Source organism: Schistocerca serialis, chromosome 2, assembly GCF_023864345.2.
Source record: "Schistocerca serialis cubense isolate TAMUIC-IGC-003099 chromosome 2, iqSchSeri2.2, whole genome shotgun sequence".
Lineage (NCBI taxonomy): Eukaryota > Metazoa > Arthropoda > Insecta > Orthoptera > Acrididae > Schistocerca > Schistocerca serialis.
The window spans coordinates 988,619,705-988,643,867 of NC_064639.1; the positions used below are offsets into that span (position 1 = coordinate 988,619,705).

The 24,163-nt window shown below is 40.6% G+C and overlaps 1 protein-coding gene across 1 annotated transcript in view; it reads left to right on the forward strand.

Moving 5' to 3' along the window:
* LOC126458417 (probable glutamate--tRNA ligase, mitochondrial) overlaps window positions 1-24,163 on the forward strand; it is an 82,587-nt gene that overhangs the window by 42,429 nt on the left and 15,995 nt on the right. Inside the window, exons 6-7 of the mRNA XM_050095448.1 lie at window positions 7,501-7,661; window positions 15,011-15,183. Coding sequence (XP_049951405.1) covers window positions 7,501-7,661; window positions 15,011-15,183 — 334 coding nt within the window. The remainder of the gene's footprint in view (window positions 1-7,500; window positions 7,662-15,010; window positions 15,184-24,163) is intronic.

The window sequence follows — 24,163 nt, forward strand, 5'->3', positions numbered from 1 at the left end:
CTTCCCTGAAAGGATGAAATGTGCTGTTGTAAAGCCCCTCTACAAAAGAGGCAATGCCTCAGATGTTACAAACTATTGGCCTCTCTCTCTTTTGACTACATTTTCTAAAGTTCTTGAAAAGCTAACGTGTGCCAGAATAGTCAGTCACCTAGAAAAACATGCAATAATTAGTAAAAACAGGGTTGGATTCAGAGAAGGTATCTCCACAACCGAAGCAACATTTTCATTTACGAATAACATTTTGTAATGCCTCAACAAAAAAACATTGCCTGTGGGCATATTTTGTGATCTGTCTAAAGCCTTTGACTGTGTTAGTCATACAATACGTATAGAGAAAGCATGCCACTATGGACTCCGAGGACAAATGCGCAACTGGCTCAAATCCTATCTACAGGGTAGACAACAGAAAACAGTGCTAGATGGTAAAAATATTCACATAGGAGGGGCAGAGTCCAACTGGGGAACAGTAAAATATGGAGTTCCACAAGGTTCTGTCCTTGGTCCCTTGCTATTCCTTACATATATATCAATGACCTATTGTTGTCCTCAAACAAAGCAAGCAATTTTACAATGTTGTCCTCAAACAAAGCAAGAAATTTTACAATGTTTGCTGATGACACAAGTATTGTGATAGACAGTAAGATACCCTCTGATCTAGAATTAAATGCCAACCATTTACTTGAGGATGTTCTGAACTGGTTCACAGTAAATTCTCTATCAATAAACCTCAGCAAAACTAATTACATTCTGGTCACAAAAGTCCACAGGAAATAACACTGTACATGAGAGCCAGCAGATAGAGAGAGCAGATTGTTTGAAATGCTTGGGCATATATATAGATAGCAGGCTTATCTGGGAACAGCACATCAACCAAACCCTGAAAAGACTCAGCTCAGCAACATTTGCCATTTGGATAATCACCAAAATTGGAGACATCAATGTCTCAAAATGACATTAATGTCTCAAAATCTGCTTACTTTGGCTACTTTAATTCACTTATGTGTTATGAAATAATCTATCAAAAAAGGTTTTTACAAGTCAGAAAAAGGTTGTCCAAATTTTGTGTGGAGTGCCTCCAAGAATCTCATGTCGCAATCTTTTTAAACAAATAGGGATCCTACCCGCTACTTCACAATATATCTTTTCAGTCATGACATTCATGCTTCACAATCCTCAATATTAAACAAGTTAAATGCACCATCACTATAACACAAGGAGGAAATGTGATTTACACTGTAACCTGAGAAATCTGTCCTGGGTGCAGAAAGGTGTGAAATACACAAGCACAAAAGTCTTCAATGCACTTCCAAGTAATATAAAGTGCTACAAGATAAAAAAGTACTGTTTAAAAATAAACTGAAGGAATTCTTGCTTGAAAAAAATTTCTATCCTCTAGAAGAATTCTATAGCAGAGATAGCTAAGTTTATTTCCCAAATACTATTGTATATTCCTGCCTCAGTGTATCTTGCTGCGTTAATCAGATTAATTGGTGATCTGTAAAAAATTGTTTGGACAAAATCAGAATGTTGTATCTGGAACTCAGCTTGTGAGTGTAATTTTATCTTACTGATTGTGTTTCCAACTTGTATTATGAATCTTTGTTTATTGTCCTTATGGAAACTAATGTAATAATGAACTAAATGTTTTTGGGACATTCCACATCCATGCGTTAACACACAGAACTGGATCTACATAATACATATTGCAATAAAATAAAAATAAAATAAAATTGGCATAGCGTAGTAGAAATTAGTATTGAAATTCAGTTATAATTAGAATATAATCAACACAATGAATAGAAAATAATACAGATAAACAGTGAAATTTTAGAAACAGCTGATACATAGGTTAGTTGAATTGAAGCATCAGATAGAAAAGGAACAAAATAAATAGAAGAATAAACACTGTTTTGACCAATATTGGAAAACAACTTTCAAAATAAAGAATCCAGAGTGCATGAAATGGGAAGTTTACAGACAGCTAATGTAAAATTATGAGACAGGATTGCTAGCCAGTGACTGCCTTCAGGTGGGGAATTTCTGTACTTCCAATAGACAAATATAAAATTGCATACACTGTCCTAGCTTTTGGAAGTAATAGTTTCTTCCTCAGGGGGAAGAGAGGGCTAGTATGGGCAAGGCCAAAAAGGAAAAGCAGGTCACTGAGACCCCAGGATGTTAGAGATCCACGTGTTGTAAGGATGAGGGAAGAGAAAGCTGAAAGGGGTGGCATCAGAGATTGTAGGAGATCAAAGACAGTACATTTATAAGCACTGTGCCAGCTTCGGTCTAGAGATAATGAGTAAAAAATAGATTAAGAGGAAGAGAAACTAGTATCAGGTGGAGGATTGTTATAGTCCATATGGTGTAGGAGGCAGTCAAGTCCCTTGAGTCATGCTGCAGAGCACTGGTGAGCAACTAGCGGCCCATGGGCTGCATCTGGCCTGTAGTTGGTTTCAGTCCAGCTCACAGAGGGAATTCGTGGGGGAGAGAGTGAGGTGCTCACATTATACTGTACCCTAGACAGACCTTCACCTAGTTCCACAGACAGCTCGCTTCGGGTTTGCAGCTCATTAAGCAGACCAGTGAAAGTTTTGTTTACTCTGTGCAAAGGCAATGACATTTTGCTGCCATTAGATTTGAACAACAAAGAGAAACATGGCTTCAGTCTGAGCTCAGAGTTATGACCAATGTGCTAACAACACACGTACGTTACTTACTGCTAACTGTTTACTACGTCTGTGGTACACATTAATGACAAACATTGGTAGTAGGCAACAATGGTATAAAAAGTACTGACTACTCACAAAATGTACCAATTTGAGTGTCAGCAGGGGGCATAACTTGGTGAACAAAATTGTTATCTGTTGTCAGTTCATACGTAAAGTTCTATGTTAGCTGTTTGTTAATTTCGTGCAAGTATTTGTGTGCTTCTTTAGTGAGTTTATTCACAAAATATGTGGCATTACAAAGAGATAAGTAGGTGCAGGATGTCGTTAATTCCAAGAGATGGGAATCGAGGATTATTTCCTTACCATTTACACAGATAAATATGTTTGTTGTTATGTTGTGAATTGCCGTGTTGTCATGTAATTCAATATGAAAAGATATTTTTCTACAAAATGCATTGTTTAAAAACAGCACTCTATACTTTCTCGTATTAATGTTACTAAGTAATTCTTCTCCATTGTAGATGCCTTGGAGCACTGCAGCTGGTGAAATTGTAGGTAATTTATAATGAATTGTGATGTTTCAAGATGCCTAACTTCCCATATTTAGATCTTCACATTTACTGATGTGTTGAGAACATACATTCTTTACTAATGGCATTGCGGAATTTTGCAGTGGAAGTCTTTAAAGACAGATGCTGTAAAACGTTATAAGTAAAGAAAAAAATGTTTAAGACACGCAAATAAATGCAAACATTTGAAGATGGAGTGAACATAAAATGAATGAACCCTCAAAAACGTGTTTTGAGGTATAATTTGTTGATGTGTTGGAACATTATCCTGTAAATATGAACATCAAGGATGCTATAGTTCTGACTTTATGTACTAGGAGCACTGCTGTCACTTCATGTGATGAGGCGGCCCACAGCATCAGTAAGTATGTGATTCAGGCCTACGGGTCACCAAAGATTGCCCATGCCTGCCATAGAACATGTCCAGAACCATGATATTTGGTGTCCCCATGGCAGACAGTTCTTCTATGTCCATTCGTGCTCTCAGCCAGTTTGTTGGTGGTCTTTCCTATATGAAAGCTAGGGATTGTCCAAAAGTTTGTTGATAAACAATACGTGTTGTTTCATAATTTCTTTGCTGTTGATGTTGTAAGATTTACTAGTGGTGGGGTTGAAGTAGGTGATTGTGGAAAAGGGCACGTTTCAAAATGGGTACAATTTCAAGCATCGGTTCCTTGGGATAGGGTAAGGGTTCAGGAATGTCATGTGGTTTGACTAGGATGTTGTGGAAGTATGGAGACAATGGAAAGCAGCTGTGGGTATAGGGGGGAGGGTCTTGAGGAGAGATGATCTCATTTCAGCACTCGACTTGAGGTAGTGATAGTCTTGGCAGAGAAAAGTGTTAAGGCAATAAAGGTCTGTGTGTTATTGAGTAACAAGAGGATATGTTTGAGTAAATGGAAGTGGGAGCTGTATTAGTCATTTGGGTAGGAGGAGGATACTGTCTGGGTAGATCTGTTTGCAAATCAAGTCTGTGGGATAGTTGCAGGAGAGGTTGCTAATGTTGGTGTTGAGGAATTCATTAGTGTAGCAGCTCTTTTGAGTTTGGAAAAGGAGTTACATTGTCAAAGGATGTGAAGGTATTCTTCTTCACCATGAGTTAAGAGCAGCTTCAGGAAAGCTTCTTCTATAAGACCCATTAAAAGGTTGGCATAGGAGAGTTACTGGGGTTTCTAACTGCGGATTGCTCAGTGTGCAATGGTGATATGCAGTTAGGAAGTACTTGAAGAGAGATAACACAAAGAAATAGATCAGGAAACAGACTAGAGTGAAGTACATAGCTATAATTGTAATGGAAATTAAGTGAAGGTCATTGGGAGGTACTGAAGGTGAACTTATAAACTGACCAGGATTGTTCTTTGCTAGATTTCAAAAGATAAGAAATAACAGAGGTGATGATTGAATGGAAGATGACATTAGAAAATATGCAGGTTCAATATGGCTGCATGTAACTGAAGATCATAATGAATGAATATAGGAGGCTGTTATCCAGCAATAGATGTTTGATGACTGATGATGATGTTGTTGAGGATGATGATATACATGAAAATAAAATAGAAATGCAAAAAAGAAACAGAACAACAAAATATCTGGAAAAAATCATTTGGAACTTTCTTTTAAAGGCAAAGTAGTCCATATTTATAATGGATTGCAATTTATAGCACTGCTATTTGTCAGTTGAAATATATTTTGCTATCCATTTGGATTTTGACATAGTTTGAATGTCTTTATTTCATGTAAGAGTAGAAAAATGACAAAATACAGCCATTCTTTTCACAAAAGTAGATTATAAACTACTTTTTTGAATAATGAGATAGTTCCATCGTGCTGTTCATGGTGTAGAAGGACTTCTTTGAACATTGTGGCTGGATAAAACTTTTGTTGGTCATCTTGAACAAAAGTGAGAAATGAGAGAAGGCAGATAAGCATTAAAATCTATATCCTGGCTGCAAAAACAAATCAGGACATTGTAACATTGATTTTCCTTTATTTTAGGGTACAATTAAGCAGTGTCAGAAGGAGAGAGAGAGAGAGAGAGAGAGAGAGAGAGAGAGAGAGAGAGAGAGAGAGAGAGAGAGAGAGAGAGAGATGAAACACAAACAAAGAAAACCACATTATTGCTCAGAGTAATAAGTGATAATTTATGAAATCATTACAACTTCCAGGGTAACTAATGGAAGAACAAGTATAATTCATTTTTGTGTATACAAAATGGCTCTTTTCATCATGGAAGATGTTGCGTTTTTCTGAGTTTACTAGAGTAAAACTAGCACATACTAATAATGATGCCCTCAAAGAGGTCAAATTTTAGAGAAGATTTAATGGTTGGAATGTTATTATCTTTTTGATTTTTGTTTGAAAGAGTGATACTTATCCACATGAATTTATATACTACATTAGTCTATTTTCTGAATTATTAACAAAGAGATAATGGTTCTTGTTTGGTAGACAGACAAGTAATAAACAAAGGTGAGGAAAATCAACCAGGTGGTTTGATGAGTGTTGCAAAGCCACATGTAACAGCACTAAGCTTAACTAGCTTTCAGGTTTCTACACATACTTCTAAACATACACAACTATGGCTGTGGAGGTACTGACTGCGTCATTGTGCTTCTTCAGATTGATGGGAGAGTGTTGGTGGAATGGGGAAAGGTGGAAAGAGATGTGGCAACTGGGACGGTGTAGCACATACCATGCAAAATAGGGTTGTGGGAAATAATGGGAGGCATGGTAGAAGGGGGACAGATGGTTCTCATTAAGAGTAACATCAAAAGTGGGTGAAGAAGGGAAAGGAGAATGTGGGGGGAAAAGTAAGGGGAGGAGAGGTGTGCTGACAGGAAAGGAAAAGTTAGCTGGATATGCCTATTGCCTTACTGAAGCCTTCAGAGACAGACACTATCCTGTAAGCTAGTCCAGAAACAGATTTCCAGTGCCATCTCATCCTGGATACCAATAAACCTAGTCCTGAAAAACTTAACCACGTTCTTCATTAGGGCTTCAACTACCTGTCATTGTGCCCACAATTGACAAAGTGTCATACCCAAAATACTACCCTCTTCACACAAAGTAGTATTCTTGCACGCCAAATCTTAGCATTATGAAGGTGCAGGAGAATAAGTACTGTTGCACTTGTATGTAACTCAATATTTTATGATATGTTAAATGGGCACCACATCTTTGTTTTGGTATTCACAGATGAGTCTAAGTAGAGGCTCCCTTGGTTGCTCTGTGTTTTTCCCTAAGCCTGTCATCTAGATCTATTTGCAAATGCACATTTGATTCAAGGGTTCGTGTGACTTTGAAAGCAATTCTCTATGCTCACCCCTTGCATGTCTCTCTGTTTGTACAGTATATATATCAGCAGTGAAACAAGTACAGACTATCAGGTTCGGCATTCTCCACATGTGAAGGCTGAGAAAGGAAGCATCATTCTGCTGTCTACCAGGACATATGGGAAATCAGGGGAACAAATTAATGGATGTAGCAGCTAAGGGATCATGCACTGGAAATCCCATGTGTCAGTGTGACATCCAAATGACCTATTGCCTTGCTGTTGGAAGTGCAGAATCATGTGTCGGTGGGATGAAATGTGGCTGGAATTATTGACAGTAAGCTGAAATTAGAGAAGCCAACTGCTTGACCGTGAATTATCTCCTTTTGGCCTCAGAAATGAGATCCCACAGTTATTAATACACAGGTCTTACATTAGGAAAAAAGTGGAAGTCAAATCCAAATCCAACCACCCAGATTTAGGTGTCCACAGTTTCTTTATAGTGGTAAAAACACAGTATTGCTCCTTAGAGGAGGGCATAAGTAGTCTCTTTCCCTGTTTTTGTCTAATCTGAACTTGTGCTTTATCTCTTAATGACCTTGTCACCATTTGAACATGAAAACCTAATCTTCCTTTGTTCTGATCTGCAAACAATGAGATGAATCTGATACAGCTTTGAAGTTCTGTGAAATGTGACGTACTTCTTAAATTATTAGAGAGAAAAATTAATGATATTAGGGTTTTGTCATGTGTGTGTGTGTGTGTGTGTGTGTGTGTGTGTGTGTGTGTGTGTGTGTGTGAGAGAGAGAGAGAGAGAGAGAGAGAGAGAGAGAGAGAGAGAGAGATCAGCTAAATTATATTTTATAAGTAGAGCAGAAGTATTTGACATGGTAAAAAAGCTGCTTATAGAATTATAATCAAAAGTTAATAGAACTAATTGTTTCCTTTAAATGAATTAGTTATTACATTCTAACTATATTTCCTGTAGTTCTCCACAACTCGAATTAATCCCAATTCTTGTCGCTTGGTGCCAGAAAGACTGGAAGAGTTTAACAAACTAGAACTGCAACGCAAACTTAGAAATGAAGACGAGACCAAAGTATTGATTGAGAAAGTGAAAGATATCATCTCAGACACATTTAAAGACAGGTTAGTGCTTCTTTGGTGCTTAAATGTCTTTATGGAATATATGTTTAGATTCTTTTTTATGAACTCGAAAAGTTTATTGAGTGTACTACATGCTTTTTATTCAACATTTAAATTGATTTAGTATCTGTATCCACATTGGAACTCTGTGTCCTGTTGAATAACAACACCAGATGCATTTTTTGTCTTGTCAATGAAATAAATGAAGAGCAAGTAATTACGTTAATGATTTTATATACAAGATAATTTTCTTTGTCTCATTGAATTCAATTTTTCCAGGAAAGATAAAAAGGGGAAGTAGAATTAGTATCAAAATATTCTTTATCTTTGAATGCTGTTTACAGAGTTGTTGCTAGGTTCATTGTAGTAAAGTTTTTCTCCTTTGTAAAACCATATTTTCTGAAATATTTTATGGAGGTGGTGTTGCATGACTTTAATGAACTTAAATAACTGCATTATGCAGTACGCAGTTGTATCAGTATGCTGGGTGAGTCAAAATTGTCTGAACACTATTTGAGAGAAAGCATTTACTCACAGTTTTCGTTGCACGGAGTCTCAACCTGACCACCAGCACAATTAATGCACCCAAACCAACGTTGAACAGTACAATTTAGTGCCAGAACACACATTTTTGGGGAAATGTTGGATATCACACTTCAGTGATATTGAAACCTAGAACTCTGTTGATACTTGTTGCTGATGGTTTTCTTAAGTTTATCTTCGAAATTCTCTTATTAAAACAAAAAAAGTCCAGCCTTTTCCAGCGCCATGTTGGTAGTTTATTGAAATTGTGCTCAAAGCCTAAAGTTTTGGCAAAGTCGTATGCAGTTAGTCACAACTCAACCAGGGTAATGCTGTAGAATAACTGTACCAATGTGGTTGCATGGTTGACTAATTCTTGTTCCTCTTCAGGAGTAAAAACAAATCATCTTGAGGAAGATTTCTTGCCTGAATTTGATTTTACTCGATCCTAAAGTGTAATTATTGGTATGCTCAGCTTGTTCAATATGATTTCAGTGAACTCACTGACTTCATTAAACTTAATGCTTTTGCTTAGGTTTTCTACAGTCCATTTAGCTCTGTCTTATTTTCTTTTCCACGTCTTCACCATCTGATATTTGATATAATACATTACTCAAGCATAAACACCCTTTTTCCTTGAATTTAGAGCATGGGGAATTGTTGACATCCCATGGGCATTGCCCCATACTTTTCTGTCAGTGTTACCCCATTCAGACAACATGAGGGATACCAGATTTTAATGGCTATTTTAATGCTAGAAAAGTTAAAAACCCATGCTAAAAGACGCACTAGAAAACATACTCTCTACAGATATTATAGCCAATACATTTAAAAGAGTGTTAAAATGCCTACCTCACTTTAAGCATATACAAAAAGTAACTTCGAAGTGAAATAAAAATCAAGTTTTAACACCACAACAAGATTGTAATTGGTAAGAATTTGACACCTCTGCACCCTATTTCTGGCACTGTCAGTTATGCAGCAGCACTGTCTCCTACTGTCTAATGTGCTATTCTACTGGGAAAATGAAGATTTCAGTATTATCTGGTATGGGGGTGTTGCTTCTGTCTTCCCTACATATCATATTGGTTGTATGTGACAAGTGAAAATCTACATCAAATTGCAACCCAAACTTGGATTCTTGCCTGTATGGGCAATGACCTATCAATTGTGCCATCCCAGCATATCTCATCAATCAACTCAATGCTTCAAATTGTTGTGAAGTTCCCTCTTTTCCTTTCTGAAAGAATTGTGCATGGGGAGTTTGGCTCAACGACAGTCTCAGTTTTGTTGTTGTTGTTGTTTCTGTCACTGTTGTTCATTCTCAGCAGCAAGGCATAACTGCGCATCAATTTATGCTTTTTGAGGTGCTAGTACCACAGCACTGTGGGAGAACCTTTGCAGAGTTTGAATGAAATAGGGAGGAAGTCCACAACAAGTAGAAATGTTCACCTTTCGGACTATGTTCTTTGCTAGAAGTGGAAAATTCATGTGCGCATGTGTACACACACACACACACACACACACACACACACACACACACACACACACACACACAAAACTTACATGTACGTGGCCACTGTTGTCTCCGAGTGCTAAGACCCAACAGCAATTTCATCAGAGGTTATCAGCAATTTACCTGTGATAGGTAGCTATGATACAGGAGAGACTTGGGGAGGGGAGGGGAGGGGGGGGGGGATATGGTAGGGGTTGGGGAGGATGCTAGTGCCACCTGTGGGAGTGTGTAAGGACATAAAGACAGTATAGGGCGGCTAGATATGGCAGCACAATTGGCCGGAGGGGGGATGGGGGATGAAACAGGAAGAGAGAAAAAAGTAGAGAAGGAGAAAGACTATGTATGTGCATTGGCAGGAAGCCTTATGTGGTAAAGAAGAGGCAGCAGGGATGGCAATAGGCAGCTGAAGGATGGATTAGCAAAGATTGAGAAGGGGGGGTGTTACAGCAATGGAGGAAATGTTGCAGGGAAAGCTCCCACCTGCACAGTTCAAAAAAGCTGGTGATTGTGGGAAGATCATAGATGGCACAGGCTATGAAGCACAATTTGTTGGTCAGTGTGCCTAGCAAGCATGTCCAGCTGTTTCTTGATAACAGTTTGGTGGTGACCACTCATGCGGACAAACAGGTTTTTAGTAGTCATGCCCACATAGAATGTGGCTCAGAGGTTGCAGGTATGTTTGTAGATCATTTGGCTGCTTTTGCGTGTTGCCCTCACTTTGATGGGGTAAGAGATGCTGATAACATATGCTGTATGTTAGCTGTGTCTAGCAACAGTCATACTCCACATTTTTATTCCCACTACTGTTACCTTTGTTTTCAGTCAAGTTGCAGAGATATACATGAAGCAAGTGTAGTGTAATCTGCACATCTCCCTCCCTCCCTTCCTCATGTCTTCTTTTGAATCAGTGTTAAGATCTCACACACTGTATCAAAATGTTCATCAAAGTGTCTTGTTTCATACTGAGGTTTAGGTATATAAGATCTTCAAGCACCAAACTTCAGCTCCTTTGCATTTAAAGACTATCTTCACCAAAGAGCATTGGTTGTATAGTTAATCTGTGTATTCCAATTTAGTTTTAAGAAATCGTTTGCATTTTTATGAACTTGCAGTGGAAAAGATGTTAAACCATGGTACCTTTGTAATGGATAATCATCTTGTTCATCTGACTTTTATACTTTTGTTTAGTAAAATCTTCAAATATAAAGCTTTATTCTTTTCTTGAAATATTAAATTAAATTTATTGATCCTTTAACAGATATTATTGAGATAGCATTCACATTTAATAGCAATGATTGCAGTTCAGTGCAGCCACAGTATACTATTCAGTCCATATTCAAGATAATAAATACTAGAAAGTTTCATTTTTAAAGGTTTATATTTTAACAACAGCAAAAATATCAATATATTGCTGAAGCATATAAAAATCAGAGACTTACTTTCTCAGATGATAGCTGCCAAATGTGTGACAGTAAGATTTCACTGTGCTCAGTAGTATTCAGAAGGTTTGCCTCCCAAGAGCCTCAGCATGACAGAAATATCTGCTTGATGGAAAATAAAGTATACAGTATTGGAATGGAATTCATAATATCCAGTATTCGTCCTGTAGAGGGCAGATTATCTGTTGCACTCAGAGGGTATGATAACATAGCATTAATTTCAACCTTTATGTGTGGAAAATTTAGGTTGGAATAATGACAGTATTATAAAAAGGATAAACTGCTACTCACCATATGGTGTACATGTTCAGGCACAGACAAGCACAACACAAAGACTGTTAAACAAGCTTTCTACCAAAAGGCCTTCTTATGGAGTAGACAATGCGTATGCTGAGGCCATGCAATCAGTGGAGAATGATGGGAGAAGTAACCTGAATGGTGAGGGTAAGGAGGAGGCTGGGGTGGGGAGGGATAACAGGATAGAGGTGGGGGACAGTAAAGTGCTGTTCAGCAGAGCATACAGGGACAATGTGGGGAGAGGATAGAGCTATAGAGCTAGGTGCAATTGGAAGATTGGACAGAGGAAGTGCGGGGGAGATAAAGACTGAAATAAAAAGACTATGGGTACATTGGTGGAATAGAAGGCTATGTAGTGCAGAAGTGGGACCAGGCAAGGGGATAGGTGGGTGAAGGACAGTGATTAAAGAAGGTAGGATATATTGCAGGTAGAGTACTCTCCTGTGCAATTCAAAAAAGCTGGTGTTGGTAAGAAGGATTCAGATGCCACAGTCTGTGACACAGTCATTGAAGTGAAGAACTTTGTGTTGGGTAGTGTGCTCAGCAACTGGGTAGTCCAGCTGTTTCTGGGCCACAGTTTGTCAGTGGTCATTCCTACAGACAGACAGCTAATTGGTTGTCATGCCCATGTAGAATGCAGCATAGTGGTTGCAGCTAAGTGTGCAGGTCACATGACTGGTTTCACAGGTAGCCTTGTCTTTGATGGGATAGGTGACGCTTGTAAGCTGACTGGAGTAGGTGGTTGCTTCTAGATCTATTAAAGGGATATGAAGGGAAGGCAAGGAGTTGGGAGCAAGGGTTGAGTGGGGATGGAAGAGGATATTGTGTATATTTGGTGGGAGGCAGAATACCACAATAGGAGGAGTGGGACGGATAGTGGATAGGACAGTCTCCATTTCAGGATGTGATGAGAGGTAGTTGAAACCCTGGCGGAGAAGGTGATTAAATTGCTCCAGTCCTGGGTGGTATTTAGTTACGAGGGAACTGCTTCTCTGTGGGCAGACGATGGGACTGTGGGTGGCGGTGGGTGACTGGAAAGATAATGCACAGGAGATCTGTTTCTGTATAAGGTTGAGAGGGTAATTACGGTCTCTGAAGGCATCAGTGAGGCTCTTAGTGCATTCTGAGAGTGACTGCTTGTCATGCCACAGAGGAACCCCTTGTTACTCAGTACCACTCAAGATGGAGCAACTGAATCACATTCTCCACCAGGGTTTCGACTACCTTTTGTCATGCCCTGAAGTGGTAAATGTCCTACCCACTATCCTTCCCACCTCTTCCACAGTGGTATTCCACCACCTACTGAACCCACTCTATATTCTTGTCCATTCCTACTCAGCCCCTGCTCACAACTCTTTGCAACATGGCTTATATTCCTGTAATAGACCTGCATGCATGACCTGTCCCATACTTCCTCCCGTGACCACCTGATCCAGTCCGCTCATAAATGTCACCTATCCCACCAAAAGCAAGGCTACTTGTGAAACCAGTCATGCGATCTTAAGCTAAGCTGCAACCACTGTGCAGTGTTTTATGTGGGCATGACAACCAACAAGCTGTCTGTCCACCTGAATGGCCACTGACAAACTGTGACCAAGAAACAGCTGGACCAGTCAGTTGCTGAACATGCTGCCCAACACAACATTCTTCATTTCAGTGACTGCTTCTCAGCCTCTGTCATCTGTGTCCTTCCTAGCAACATCAGCATTTCTGAGTTGTGCAGATGGGAACTTCCTCTGCAAATTATCCTATGTTCCTGTAACCCTTCTGACCTCAACCCACCTTTTATTCCATCAATGCATCCACCGAGCGAGGTGGCGCAGTGGTTAGACACTGGACTCGCATTCGGAAGGACGACAGTTCAATCCCGCATCCGGCCATCCTGATTTAGGTTTTCCGTGATTTCCCTAAATCACTCCAGGCAAATGCCGGGTTGGTTCCTCTGAAAGGGCACGGCCGACTTCCTTCCCCATCCTTCCCTATTCCGATGAGACCGATGACCACGCTGTCTGGTCTCCTTCCCCAAACCAACCAACCAACCATCAATGCATCCAAAGTCATTTTACTTCTATCCTTTTCCACACATGCCCCCCTGCCCCCTTGCTCTGCCCTCTGTCTACCCTCCCAACTGCACTTTGCTGCTCTACCCTCTCCTCCCTTTTCCCTGTATGGTCCCACAAGCAATTTTTTACTGTCGAGAACCCCTACCGTGCTATCCCTCCCCCTCCCTGCCTGAGCCTCATCCTTACCCTCGCCACCCAGATTGCTTGTCCCATCATGCTCAGTTGCTCACAGTCTAGCCTTGGCAGCCAGAAACAATTGTCATTTGTGTATGAGTTAAGGTTGTGTGAGTGTGTGTGTGTTTTGCCTAATTCAGAAGAAGGCCTTTTTACTGAAAGCTTACTTGCTTTGCAGTCTTTTTGTTGTGCCTTTCTGCTACTCAACATGGAGTGGAGATACAGGCAAAAACATGTTTCTCCGTGCCCGTGCCACATAGGCTGCCCTCCATGACAGGCATGTTGTGTGGGAACATCAGCCTGCCAATTCAGCTTGCTAGAAACAGTTCTCTAGGCCCAGACATGTAGGATACCTTGCATGAAAGTCATGTAGTGTTGGGGTAGTATTGACCTGCTTTGCATGGCATCCTGTATGTCAGGGGCTAATAAATTATTTTCAGGCCCATGATGTGTAGCCTGCTGTGCATCAGAGGTGTGTTGTGGGAGTAGTATCAGCTTGCATTATTGAACTGTGTTGCAGGGCCTACATGTGCCGATGAGCATGACAGGAGACAGGTTGAGATGGATAGAGGAGGGCATGAACAGAGCGAGGGGGAGGAGGAAACATACAGAAAGAGGTGAGGAGGGGGAGATACATGAGGCTGGTGGAAGGTGTAGAGGGTAGTAGGCAGGTGCTTAAGGAAGAGGAGAAGGCGGAGATAGAAAGAGAGAGGGGCAGGAAGTTAAGGTGAGAGGGGGGGGGGGGGGGGGAGGAAATGGACAATAGAGGGGAGGAACGTGTGAAGAGATAATGTGGGGATGAGGGGAGAGCCAGATAGAGTTGGGAGGCAGATGTGGACAGACAGGCAGAGAGAGGGAAGAATATGCAGGTGAAGCTGTGGGGAGAAGGGTAGTTACTGATCAGTAAAGTGCCTTGCACCCAATTTTTGTCCTGCAGAGGGTACATTACCTGTTGACTCATTTAGTGGGTCTATGTATAACACAGCATGTTCACAGGATGTGAATTTAATTTCAATCTGTGAAGTATTACTACTCCCAGTTGCTCAAATCCTTTCCTCTGCTCTCACCTTCATCTGTCCATCTACTAGATCCAAAGGTTCATAAACAGCTATTTCATAGCCTTAAATCTGTGCATTTGAGTGTGTGTGTGTGTGTGTGTGTGTGTGTGTGTGTGTGTGTGTGTGAAGCTCAGTGAAAACAAGTAATCAGTGCAATCACACTTCATTGCTAGGTGATGTAGTGCTGATGATATGAGGTCATTATTCCATTATTGCAACATTTTCCATTTTTCCCAAGAGATTCGATAGTTACATCTATTGATATAATGTGCTCTTTCCACAGATTAGAAAACACGGTCTTACAGCTGGATGATAGCCACATTAAAGCAGTACTGTTGTGGAGTCAGAACCGTATTCATAGTATTACTGATCTGACTGGTAGTGACATGGCATTCCTGTGGACACTACCATCTTCTTCCAGTCTTCAAAGTTCAACAACTGAAGTGTTGAGTCAAGGTATTCCAGTTTGTAGAAATCAATTTGTGTAGTGGTTCTGAGATAACTGCTCCTGAGAAGGAGTGTAGCTAATTATTATAAAGTAAAACATTCATATACAGTTTGTCAGTTTCCATACATGTACATGTAGTGATTATATTCCATTTAGTTTGTTGTTGTTGTTGTTGTTGTTGTACAACAACTAAATGGAACATAATTCCATTTAGCCCAAGTGTAAAAAGCCAGCAAAATATCAATGATACCAAGCAGCTAAAATAGACCATTTCTACATCATACGGTATTAACTGCCAGAAAACATCTAGACCTTTTATTTTTTATAGTAGTATTGACATAATTGTGTGTAGAGATCAAGGTGAATGAACTCTATAGTGGATGTTGGAACTGCAGTGCTAGTAGTGAGGGAAGGCCTGCAGTTCGCTACCCTAGCAGTGTGGTTTGTAGGTACCGGGTGGATGCCAAATGTACCATCATGAAAATAACATTTTCATATACTATGTGATCAAAAGTATCTGGACACCCCCCCAAAAACATATGTTTTTATTAGGTGCATTGTGCTGCCATCTACTGCCAGGTGCTCCATATCAGCGACCTCAGTAGTCATTAGACATCGTGAGAGAGGAGCATGATGCGCTCCACAGAACTCATGGAATTGAACGTGTTCAGGTGATTAGGTGTCACTTGTATCATACATCTGTATGTGAGATTTCCACACTCCTAACATCCCTAGGTCTACTGTTTCTGATGTGATAGTGAAGTGGAAATGTGAAGGGACACGTACAGCACAAAAGCGTACAGGCCGACCTCATCTGTTGACTGACATATACTGCCGGCTGTTGAAGAGGGTCGTAATGTGTAACAGGAAGACATCTGTCCAGACCATCACACAGGAATTCCAAACTGTTTCAGGATCCACTGTAAGTACTATGGCCAGTTAGGCAGGAGGTGAGAAAATTTGGATTTCATGGTCAAGCAGCTGCTCATAATCCACACATCATGCCGGTAAATGCCAAATGACGCATCACCTGATGTAAGGAGCGTAAACGTTGAATGATTGAACTGTGGAAAAAGGTTGTGTGGAGTGACGAATCACGGTACACAATGTGGCGATCCGATGGCAGGATGTGGGTATGGCGAATGCCCGGTGAACGTCATCTGCCAGTGTGTGTAGTGGCAACTGTAAAATTCAGAGGCGGTGGTGTTATGGTGTGGTTGTGTTTTTCACGGAGGGGACTTGCACCCCTTGTTGTTTTGCGTGGCACTGTCACAGCACAGACCTGCCTTGATGTTTTAAGCACCTTCTTGCTTCCCACTGTTGAAGATCAATTCGGGTATGGCGATTGGATCTTTCAACGTGATTGAGCACCTGTTCAAAATTCACAGTCTGTGGCGAAGTGGTTACACGACAATAATATCCCTGTAATGGACTGGCCTGCACAGAGTCCTGACCTGAATCCTATAGAACACCTGTGGGATGTTTTGTAACGCTGCCTTCATGCCAGGCCTCACCGACTGACATTGATACCTCTCCTCAGTGCAGCACTCCATGGAGAATGGGCTGCCATTCCCCAAGAAACCTTCCAGCACCTGGTTGAATGTATGCCTGTCAGAGTGAAAGCTGTCATCAAGGCTAAGGGTGCACCAACACCATATTGAATTCCAGCATCACTCATGGAGGGCGCCACGAACTTGTAAGTCATTTTCAGCCAGGTGTCCAATTAATTTTGATTACATTGTGTATAATGGTTTTTTTCCATGGCAGAGTGCATTGAGGTCAGTGCTAGATGGCAATGAAAGTCCCCCAAAGCACAGGACGGACTCGGTCAGTGAAGCTGACTTCAGTCAGCAAAAGTTCACTTGTCACGGCCAACGTGTGGTATCACTCTGGGCAGCAGGGCAGTGTGCAGCAGCTGGAGTGGGCAACCACATCGACAGCTCAGTGTGGGGCATGTTGGAGGGGGCAGAATGAAACTGTAGACTCCAGCATAAATGGCAGTGGTTCACAGCAGTGATGTGTGCCTGCACAGGTGATGGCAGGTGATGACAGAGTTTCCCACACAAGTGAAGATGAATGGAGGGCTAGGTGGTCGGTGCATGCACCATGATCTCCATAAGGTAAGTGGCCAGAAGCAGATGGATGGTACCCAACATGTGGCCTTCTGGTTGGAGGGCACCAAGTCAGCTCTATTCATACTTACTGCAGACAGCAGGCGTGCAGCTAGTGGAGAAAGTATCTGGCTGTGACAGCTTGTTGACCCGTTTGTAGTTGTAGACTGGCACTGACTTTCCTTCATAGTTGACTGCTGGCAGCAATTGATACAGCCTGTCTAAAATGGGCAGTCTTTATATGAACTCAGTCCATAATTAGTTCTTAAAAGTGGAACTTCTCTCTCTGAAATTACAACTGAGGTGCAATGTGTGGCAATTGGGAAACCGTAACATCACTGCCCAGTTTTTGAACTATCTCAACAATTTCACAGCCCACTATGCTGTGTTGGTGTAGCAAGTTCAGTTTGCAGAAATGGTGCCTGTAGTGTCAGCAAATTCAGCTTAGCATTCCTTATGCAAAAACATTTAACCAGCTCCTGTACTGTGGTTTCTTGCATCAGCCTGTTACGGTGTATTCCGCCAAGTCGGTCACAGAATTTTTCTGCTGGGAGAGGCAAAGCTGCTGTGGAACATGTATGATGGTGGAAGTTAAGAAGCCTGCTCACTCTGTAGGAGGAATCTTTTAGTGGCAAGTTAGTGTCTCTGTCCATAGTACATGTGGCACAAAACATTTATTCCACCCTAATGTATTATTTAGTTGATACGGGTCAACTGTGTTATATTGCAGCTACTATTTTACCTTTTTCATGGTGTCTTTTATATTTCATGAGTGTATTGTACAAAATCACACTGTCATGACAATACTTCTTGTAACTCTTCTGACTTTAGTTGATGTTACAATTCAAATAAAAATCTTTTGTTGTTGTTGTGGTCTTCAGTCCATAGACTGGTTTGATGCAGCTCTCCATGCTAATCTATCCTGTGCAAGCTCCTTAATCTCCCAGTACCTACTGCAACCTACATCCTTATGAATATGCTTAGTGTATTCATCTCTATGATTTTTACCCTCCACGCTGCCCTCCAATGCTAAATTTGTGATCCCTTGATGCCTCAGAACATGTCCTGCCAACTGATCCCTTCTTCTAGTCAAGTTGTGCCACAAACTTCTCTTCTCCCCAATCCTATTCAATACCTCCTCAGTAGTTACGTGATCTACCCATCTAATCTTCAACATTCTTCTGTAGCACCACATTTCGAAAGCTTCTATTACCTTCTTGTCCAAACTATTTATTGTCCATGTTTCACTTCCATACATGGCTACACTCCATGCAAATACTTTCAAAAACGACTTCCTGACACTTAAATCTATACTCGATGTTAACATATTTCTCTTCTTCAGAAACGCTTTCCTTGCCATTGCCAGTCTACATTTTATATCCTCTCTACTTCGACCATCATCAGTTATTTTGCTCCCTAAATAGCAAAACTCCTTTACTACTTTAAGAGTCTCATTTCCTAATCTAATTCCCTCAGCATCACCCGACTTAATTCCACTTTTGTTGATGTTCATCTTCTATCCTCCTTTCAAGACACTGTCCATTCCGTTCCACTGCTCTTCCAAGTCCTTTGCTGTCTCTGACAGAATTACAATGTCATCGGCGAACCTCAAAGTTTTTATTTCTTCTCCCTGGATTTTAATACCTACTCCAAATTTTTCTTTTGTTTCTTTTACTGCTTGCTCAATATACAGATTGAATAGCATCGGGAAGAGGCTACAACCCTGTCTCACTCCCTTCCCAACCACTGCTTCCCTTTCATGCCCCTCGATTCTTATAAGTGCCATCTGGTTTCTGTACAAATTGTAAATAGCCTTTCGCTCTCTGTATTTTACCCCCGCCACCTTTAGAATTTGAAAGAGAGTATTCCAGTCAACATTGTCAAAAGCTTTCTCAAAGTTTACAAATGTTAGAAACGTAGGTTTGCCTTTCCTTAATCTTTCTTCAAAGATAAGTCGTAAGGTCAGTATTGCCTCACGTGTTCCAACATTTCTACAGAATCCAAACTGATCTTCCATTCATCTGTAAATAATTCGCGTTAGTATTTTGCAGCTGTGACTTATTAAACTGATAGTTCGGTAATTTTCACATCTGTCAACACCTGCTTTCTTTGGGATTGGAATTATTATATTCTTCTTGAAGTCTGAGGGTATTTCGCGTGTTTCATACATCTTGCTCACCAGATGGTAGAGTTTTGTCAGGACTGGCTCTCCCAAGGCCGTCGGTAGTTCCAATGGAATGTTGTCTACTCCGGGTGCCTTGTTTCTACTCAGGTCTTTCAGTGCTCTGTCAAACTCTTCACGCAGTATCGTATCTCCCATTTCATCTTCATCTACATCCTCTTCCATTTCCATAATATTGTCCTCAAGTACATCGCCCTTGTATGGACCCTCTATATACTCCTTCCACCTTTCTGCTTTCCCCTCTTTGCTTAGCACTGGGTTTCCATCTGAGCCTTTGATATCCATACAAGTGGCTCTCTTTTCTCCAAAGGTCTCTTTAATTTTCCTGTAGGCTGTATCTATCTTACCCCTAGTGAGATAAGCCTCTACATCCTTACATTTGTCCTCTAGCCATGCCTGCTTAGCCATTTTGTACTTCGTGTCGATCTCATTTTTGAGACGTTTGTATTCCTTTTTGCCTGCTTCATTTACTGCATTTTTATATTTTCTCCTTTCATCAATTAAATTCAATACTTCTTCTGCTACCCAAGGATTTCTACTAGCCCTCGTCTTTTTACCTACTTGATCCTCTGCTGCCTTCACTACTTCATCCCTCAGAGCTACCCATTCGTCTTCTACTGTATTTCTTTCCCCCATTCCTGTCAATTGGTCCCTTATGCTCTCCCTGAAACTCTGTACAACCTCTGGTTCTTTCAGTTTATCCAGGTCCCATCTCCTTAAATTCCCACCTTTTTTTTCCCTGACATCATGAGAATAATTTAGCAATCAGACTTCCTGTCATTATGGTATTGTGATTGTTACTGTACCGTATCACTCCCACAGTCATACCTGTGAAGTTGTTCACAAGGTGGAAATGTGTACTGTTCCACAGCTATTGGGTATCGTTAAATTCTCACAGGCCATCCTTACTCTATCTTAAAGACAGTGCACAAAACAGTGCCTACAGCTGAGGACAAGGGGCAGTGTGGAAGACAGCTTGGGAAACACTTTCTATGTTACCGTCTGTGAGGGGTGGCTCTGTCACAGCTACTGCCACAAGCCACTGTCTTAGCTACTGATATATCACTCTTTTCTCACCAGAATATGTGGGTCTCCTGCCCCCACTATGTTGCATGCCAGATCTTTTGGGTATTACGGGGGGTAGTATAATTTACTGTTCAAGGTTATATATGATATGAAAGATGTTCTCATAATTTTGGAATCATTTCACCATTTGACAAGACAGTTTCTACCACTTTGAGCAATTCGACCACTGAGTACATCAAACCAGATATTGATGCTGAAAAGTAACACTCAACCTCTCAGAATTAAAGGGAAACATTCAACATTGTACCAGAAGATTAGTTATGGTGTTTCAACAGTAATTTTACATTTAACATGGCAGAGTTATATAATGAGAAAAGCAGTCAAAAGCAGTGTAATTGAACTTTGATGGTCACAGTTATGGGATGCTATTGAAAGTCAGTTTAGTGATTTTACTTTCATAAGCTTTAGGCTGTGATCAAAGGCATATTTCTTTATCTAACATTTCGTCTCCCAATGCTGAAGACTTAATCAGAAGCTGTAAAGAATCAGACAGCATATTCAAACTTAAACAGGCTCAGTATGCCAAGGTAGTTACGCAGATCTACGCAAAGGTCGGTTTGTGACATTATCAGACTGCTGCCTAGGATCGCAAAACAAAAATCATCAAGGATACCAATACTGTCCATCAAAGCGTGCATTATATGATCAGATATCACTCGCTTCACTGTGTCTTTTCTGCCCTGTACTCAACAGATCGACTCCAGCAGATACCATACCTGCCGACTGCACATCATCAGCTAATTATTTTTGAACGAGTGTTTGGAAAGATATAGAAATATTGAACACAGCTGTCGCAGTAGAGAATAAATGTGGTCATTTTTCTAGTTAACTGCACTCTATTTTCTCCCAAAACTCACCAGGGATTGCCAAAAAATTGTTCTTCAGTATTCGTTACATCACGGTCAAGCATATTAATTCTGTACATAAATATGTTATTAATAATATTTTTATTTCACAAAACTTGAAGTGTTAAAAAATTCAAAAGCTTAAAATTTTAAATTTACCTCCCCATTGGCTCCACCAGTTGTGTGTTTCTTCTTGGGTTGAGTGAGGCACTCCTCATTATTTCATCTGCATCTACATAGATAGTCTGCAAGCCACCGTATGATGCATGTTGGAGGGTGCTTTGTACCACTACTAGTCTTTCCTTTTGTGTTTCACTCATAAATAGAACAAGGGAAAAATAACTGTCTGTACGTCTCCATACAAACCCTAATTTCTCACTGCATGGGGTAGCCACGCAGTCTGAGGTGCCTTGCCACGGTTTGCGTGGCTCCCACTATCAGAGGTTCGAGTCCTCCTCGGGCGTGGGTGTGTGTGTTGTCCTTAGCGTAAGTTAGTTTATGTCAGGTTAAGTAGTTTGTAAGCCTAGGGACCGATGACCTCAGCAGTTTGGTTCCATAGTCCCGACCTTGCACCTTCTGACTATCACTTGTTTGGTCCACTCAAACAGGCATTGATTTGCCTCAGATGAAGCAGTGAGAAGTGGTGCATTCCTGGCTCACAGCTCAACCGAGAACTGTCCTTTATGAGGGCATCAGGAAGCTTGTACAATGATGGACCAAGTGCGTTGAAACGCAAGGACACTATGTTGAAAAATGATGTTCTTGGAAGTTTCCTATTTTATTACAATAAAATTTTGTAACTACTTTGCGGATAATTGTTGACTACCCTCGTATTTACAACAAAAATGTTACACTGTAACGCAACGAACCAGATCTTGGCAACATATCATACATAGACTGCTTCAGGTGAAATATTGAAAAGAGAAATCTGTAGTAGGGAAGGCAAATGGAAGAGTTGCATTAACGGAAGGATTTTTGCATAGTGTACTGCGTTGTAAATAACACCTGCACAATACTAATATGAATTATTGTAGCTAGAGTATTACAGATCCTTGTGAAATTATGGACAGGGTTACTACTTCACAGTCACAAAATACAAATTCTATTATACTTCTTTAGTGTCATTAACAAAACCAATTACTCCCAGTTTGTCATGAGCTTCCACAGTCCTTTTCTAACACAATCCGCTCATTATATGAAGAATAAGGAAATCCTATTGACAGCGGTGATAAACACACTTCCTTTTGATATCCACTCATTAATCAGATGAAAATTTTATGTCCATGATGTGTTCATGACAACAAGATCAGAAGAAAACAATTTACTATCTACAGATATACCCCACAAGCCACCAAATGGTGTATAGCAAAGAGTACCTTGTACCATTACTTGTCTTCCCCTTTTTGTACCAGTCGCAGATGAAGCAAGGGAGAAACAACTGTGTACATGCCTCTACACGAACATTAATTTCCCAAGTCTTGTCTTTGTGGCCCCTATGCAAGGTACACAATGGTAGCAGTAGAATTGTTGTGCAGTCAGTTGCAAATGCCAGTTCTCTAAACTTTCTCAGTGATATGTCCCAAAAAGAACATTGTCTTCCCTCCAAGACTTCCTATTTGAGTTCATGGAACATTGACCAAACCCACTGGCAACAAATTTAGCAGCACACCGCAGAATAGCTTTGATGTTTTCCTTTAAAATTACCTGGTGAGAATCTCGGATGCTCAAACAGTATCCAAGAACAAGTTACACAAGTGTTCTGCATGTAGTCTCCTTTATAGATGACCTACAGTTTCGTAGAATTCTCTCAATAAACCAGAGTGCACTATCTGCCTTCCCTGAATCTGACTTACGTACTTGTCCTACTTCATATCGCTTTGCGATGTTACGCCTAAATACTAAAATGGCATGACAGAGTTGAGCAGCAACACCATGGATACTGTATTCAAACATTCCATGAGTGCTTCTTCTATGCATGTCATTGGTGTACATTTCCTACATTTAGAGGAAGTTGCCATTCATCACACCAAAGAGGAATCCTGTCTAAGATGTCTTGTATCACTCTACAGTTAGTTGATGATGAAACTTTACTGTACACAATTGCATCATCAGCTGCGGTCTTTCCAAATAATGAAATGAAATGTTGTGGTGACCCTCAACTATGTACCCTCTGACTCAGAGTTGAAATATTCAAAGTTTTGGCTGGTTTTGTTGTCTAGAGGCTGGGATATGTAGTTGCCGTATTACAAGCCAAATACTGCTGAGTCTACAGTATACAATATGAATATACACATGAATTGAATGGTCGAAGGTTCCTTATCATTCGGCAGTTGCCAATTTTGAACATAATATAGACATTTATAAATGGAAGATTGCAATTAAATAAATTCTGCAGGTACTATTTTAATGACTCTAAATGATGAGTACGATAGTGGAAATACCTTTAATACCCTTTATTACTTCAAAACACTTATTGATGTTGTAGATTTCTACTTCACATAATTAGTTATGAACAACAACATAGCTCGCGAGATATTCACTTCTAAACGCGTACTATGTCTTCACTGCAGAAGCCACGGAAATCACACAAGAGCACAAGTTGGCACTCCGAAATATTTCTCTCTCCTGCTACCATGCACAAACTGCTCCACTCTCGAAGTCTTTTCCGCGACTGTGCATCCCTCGTGCCGTACTGTCCCGGACTCCCTGTGTCCTGTTGTCCTGCTCAGAACTCTTCTCCTACTTCCATCCAGTCTCCCCATTC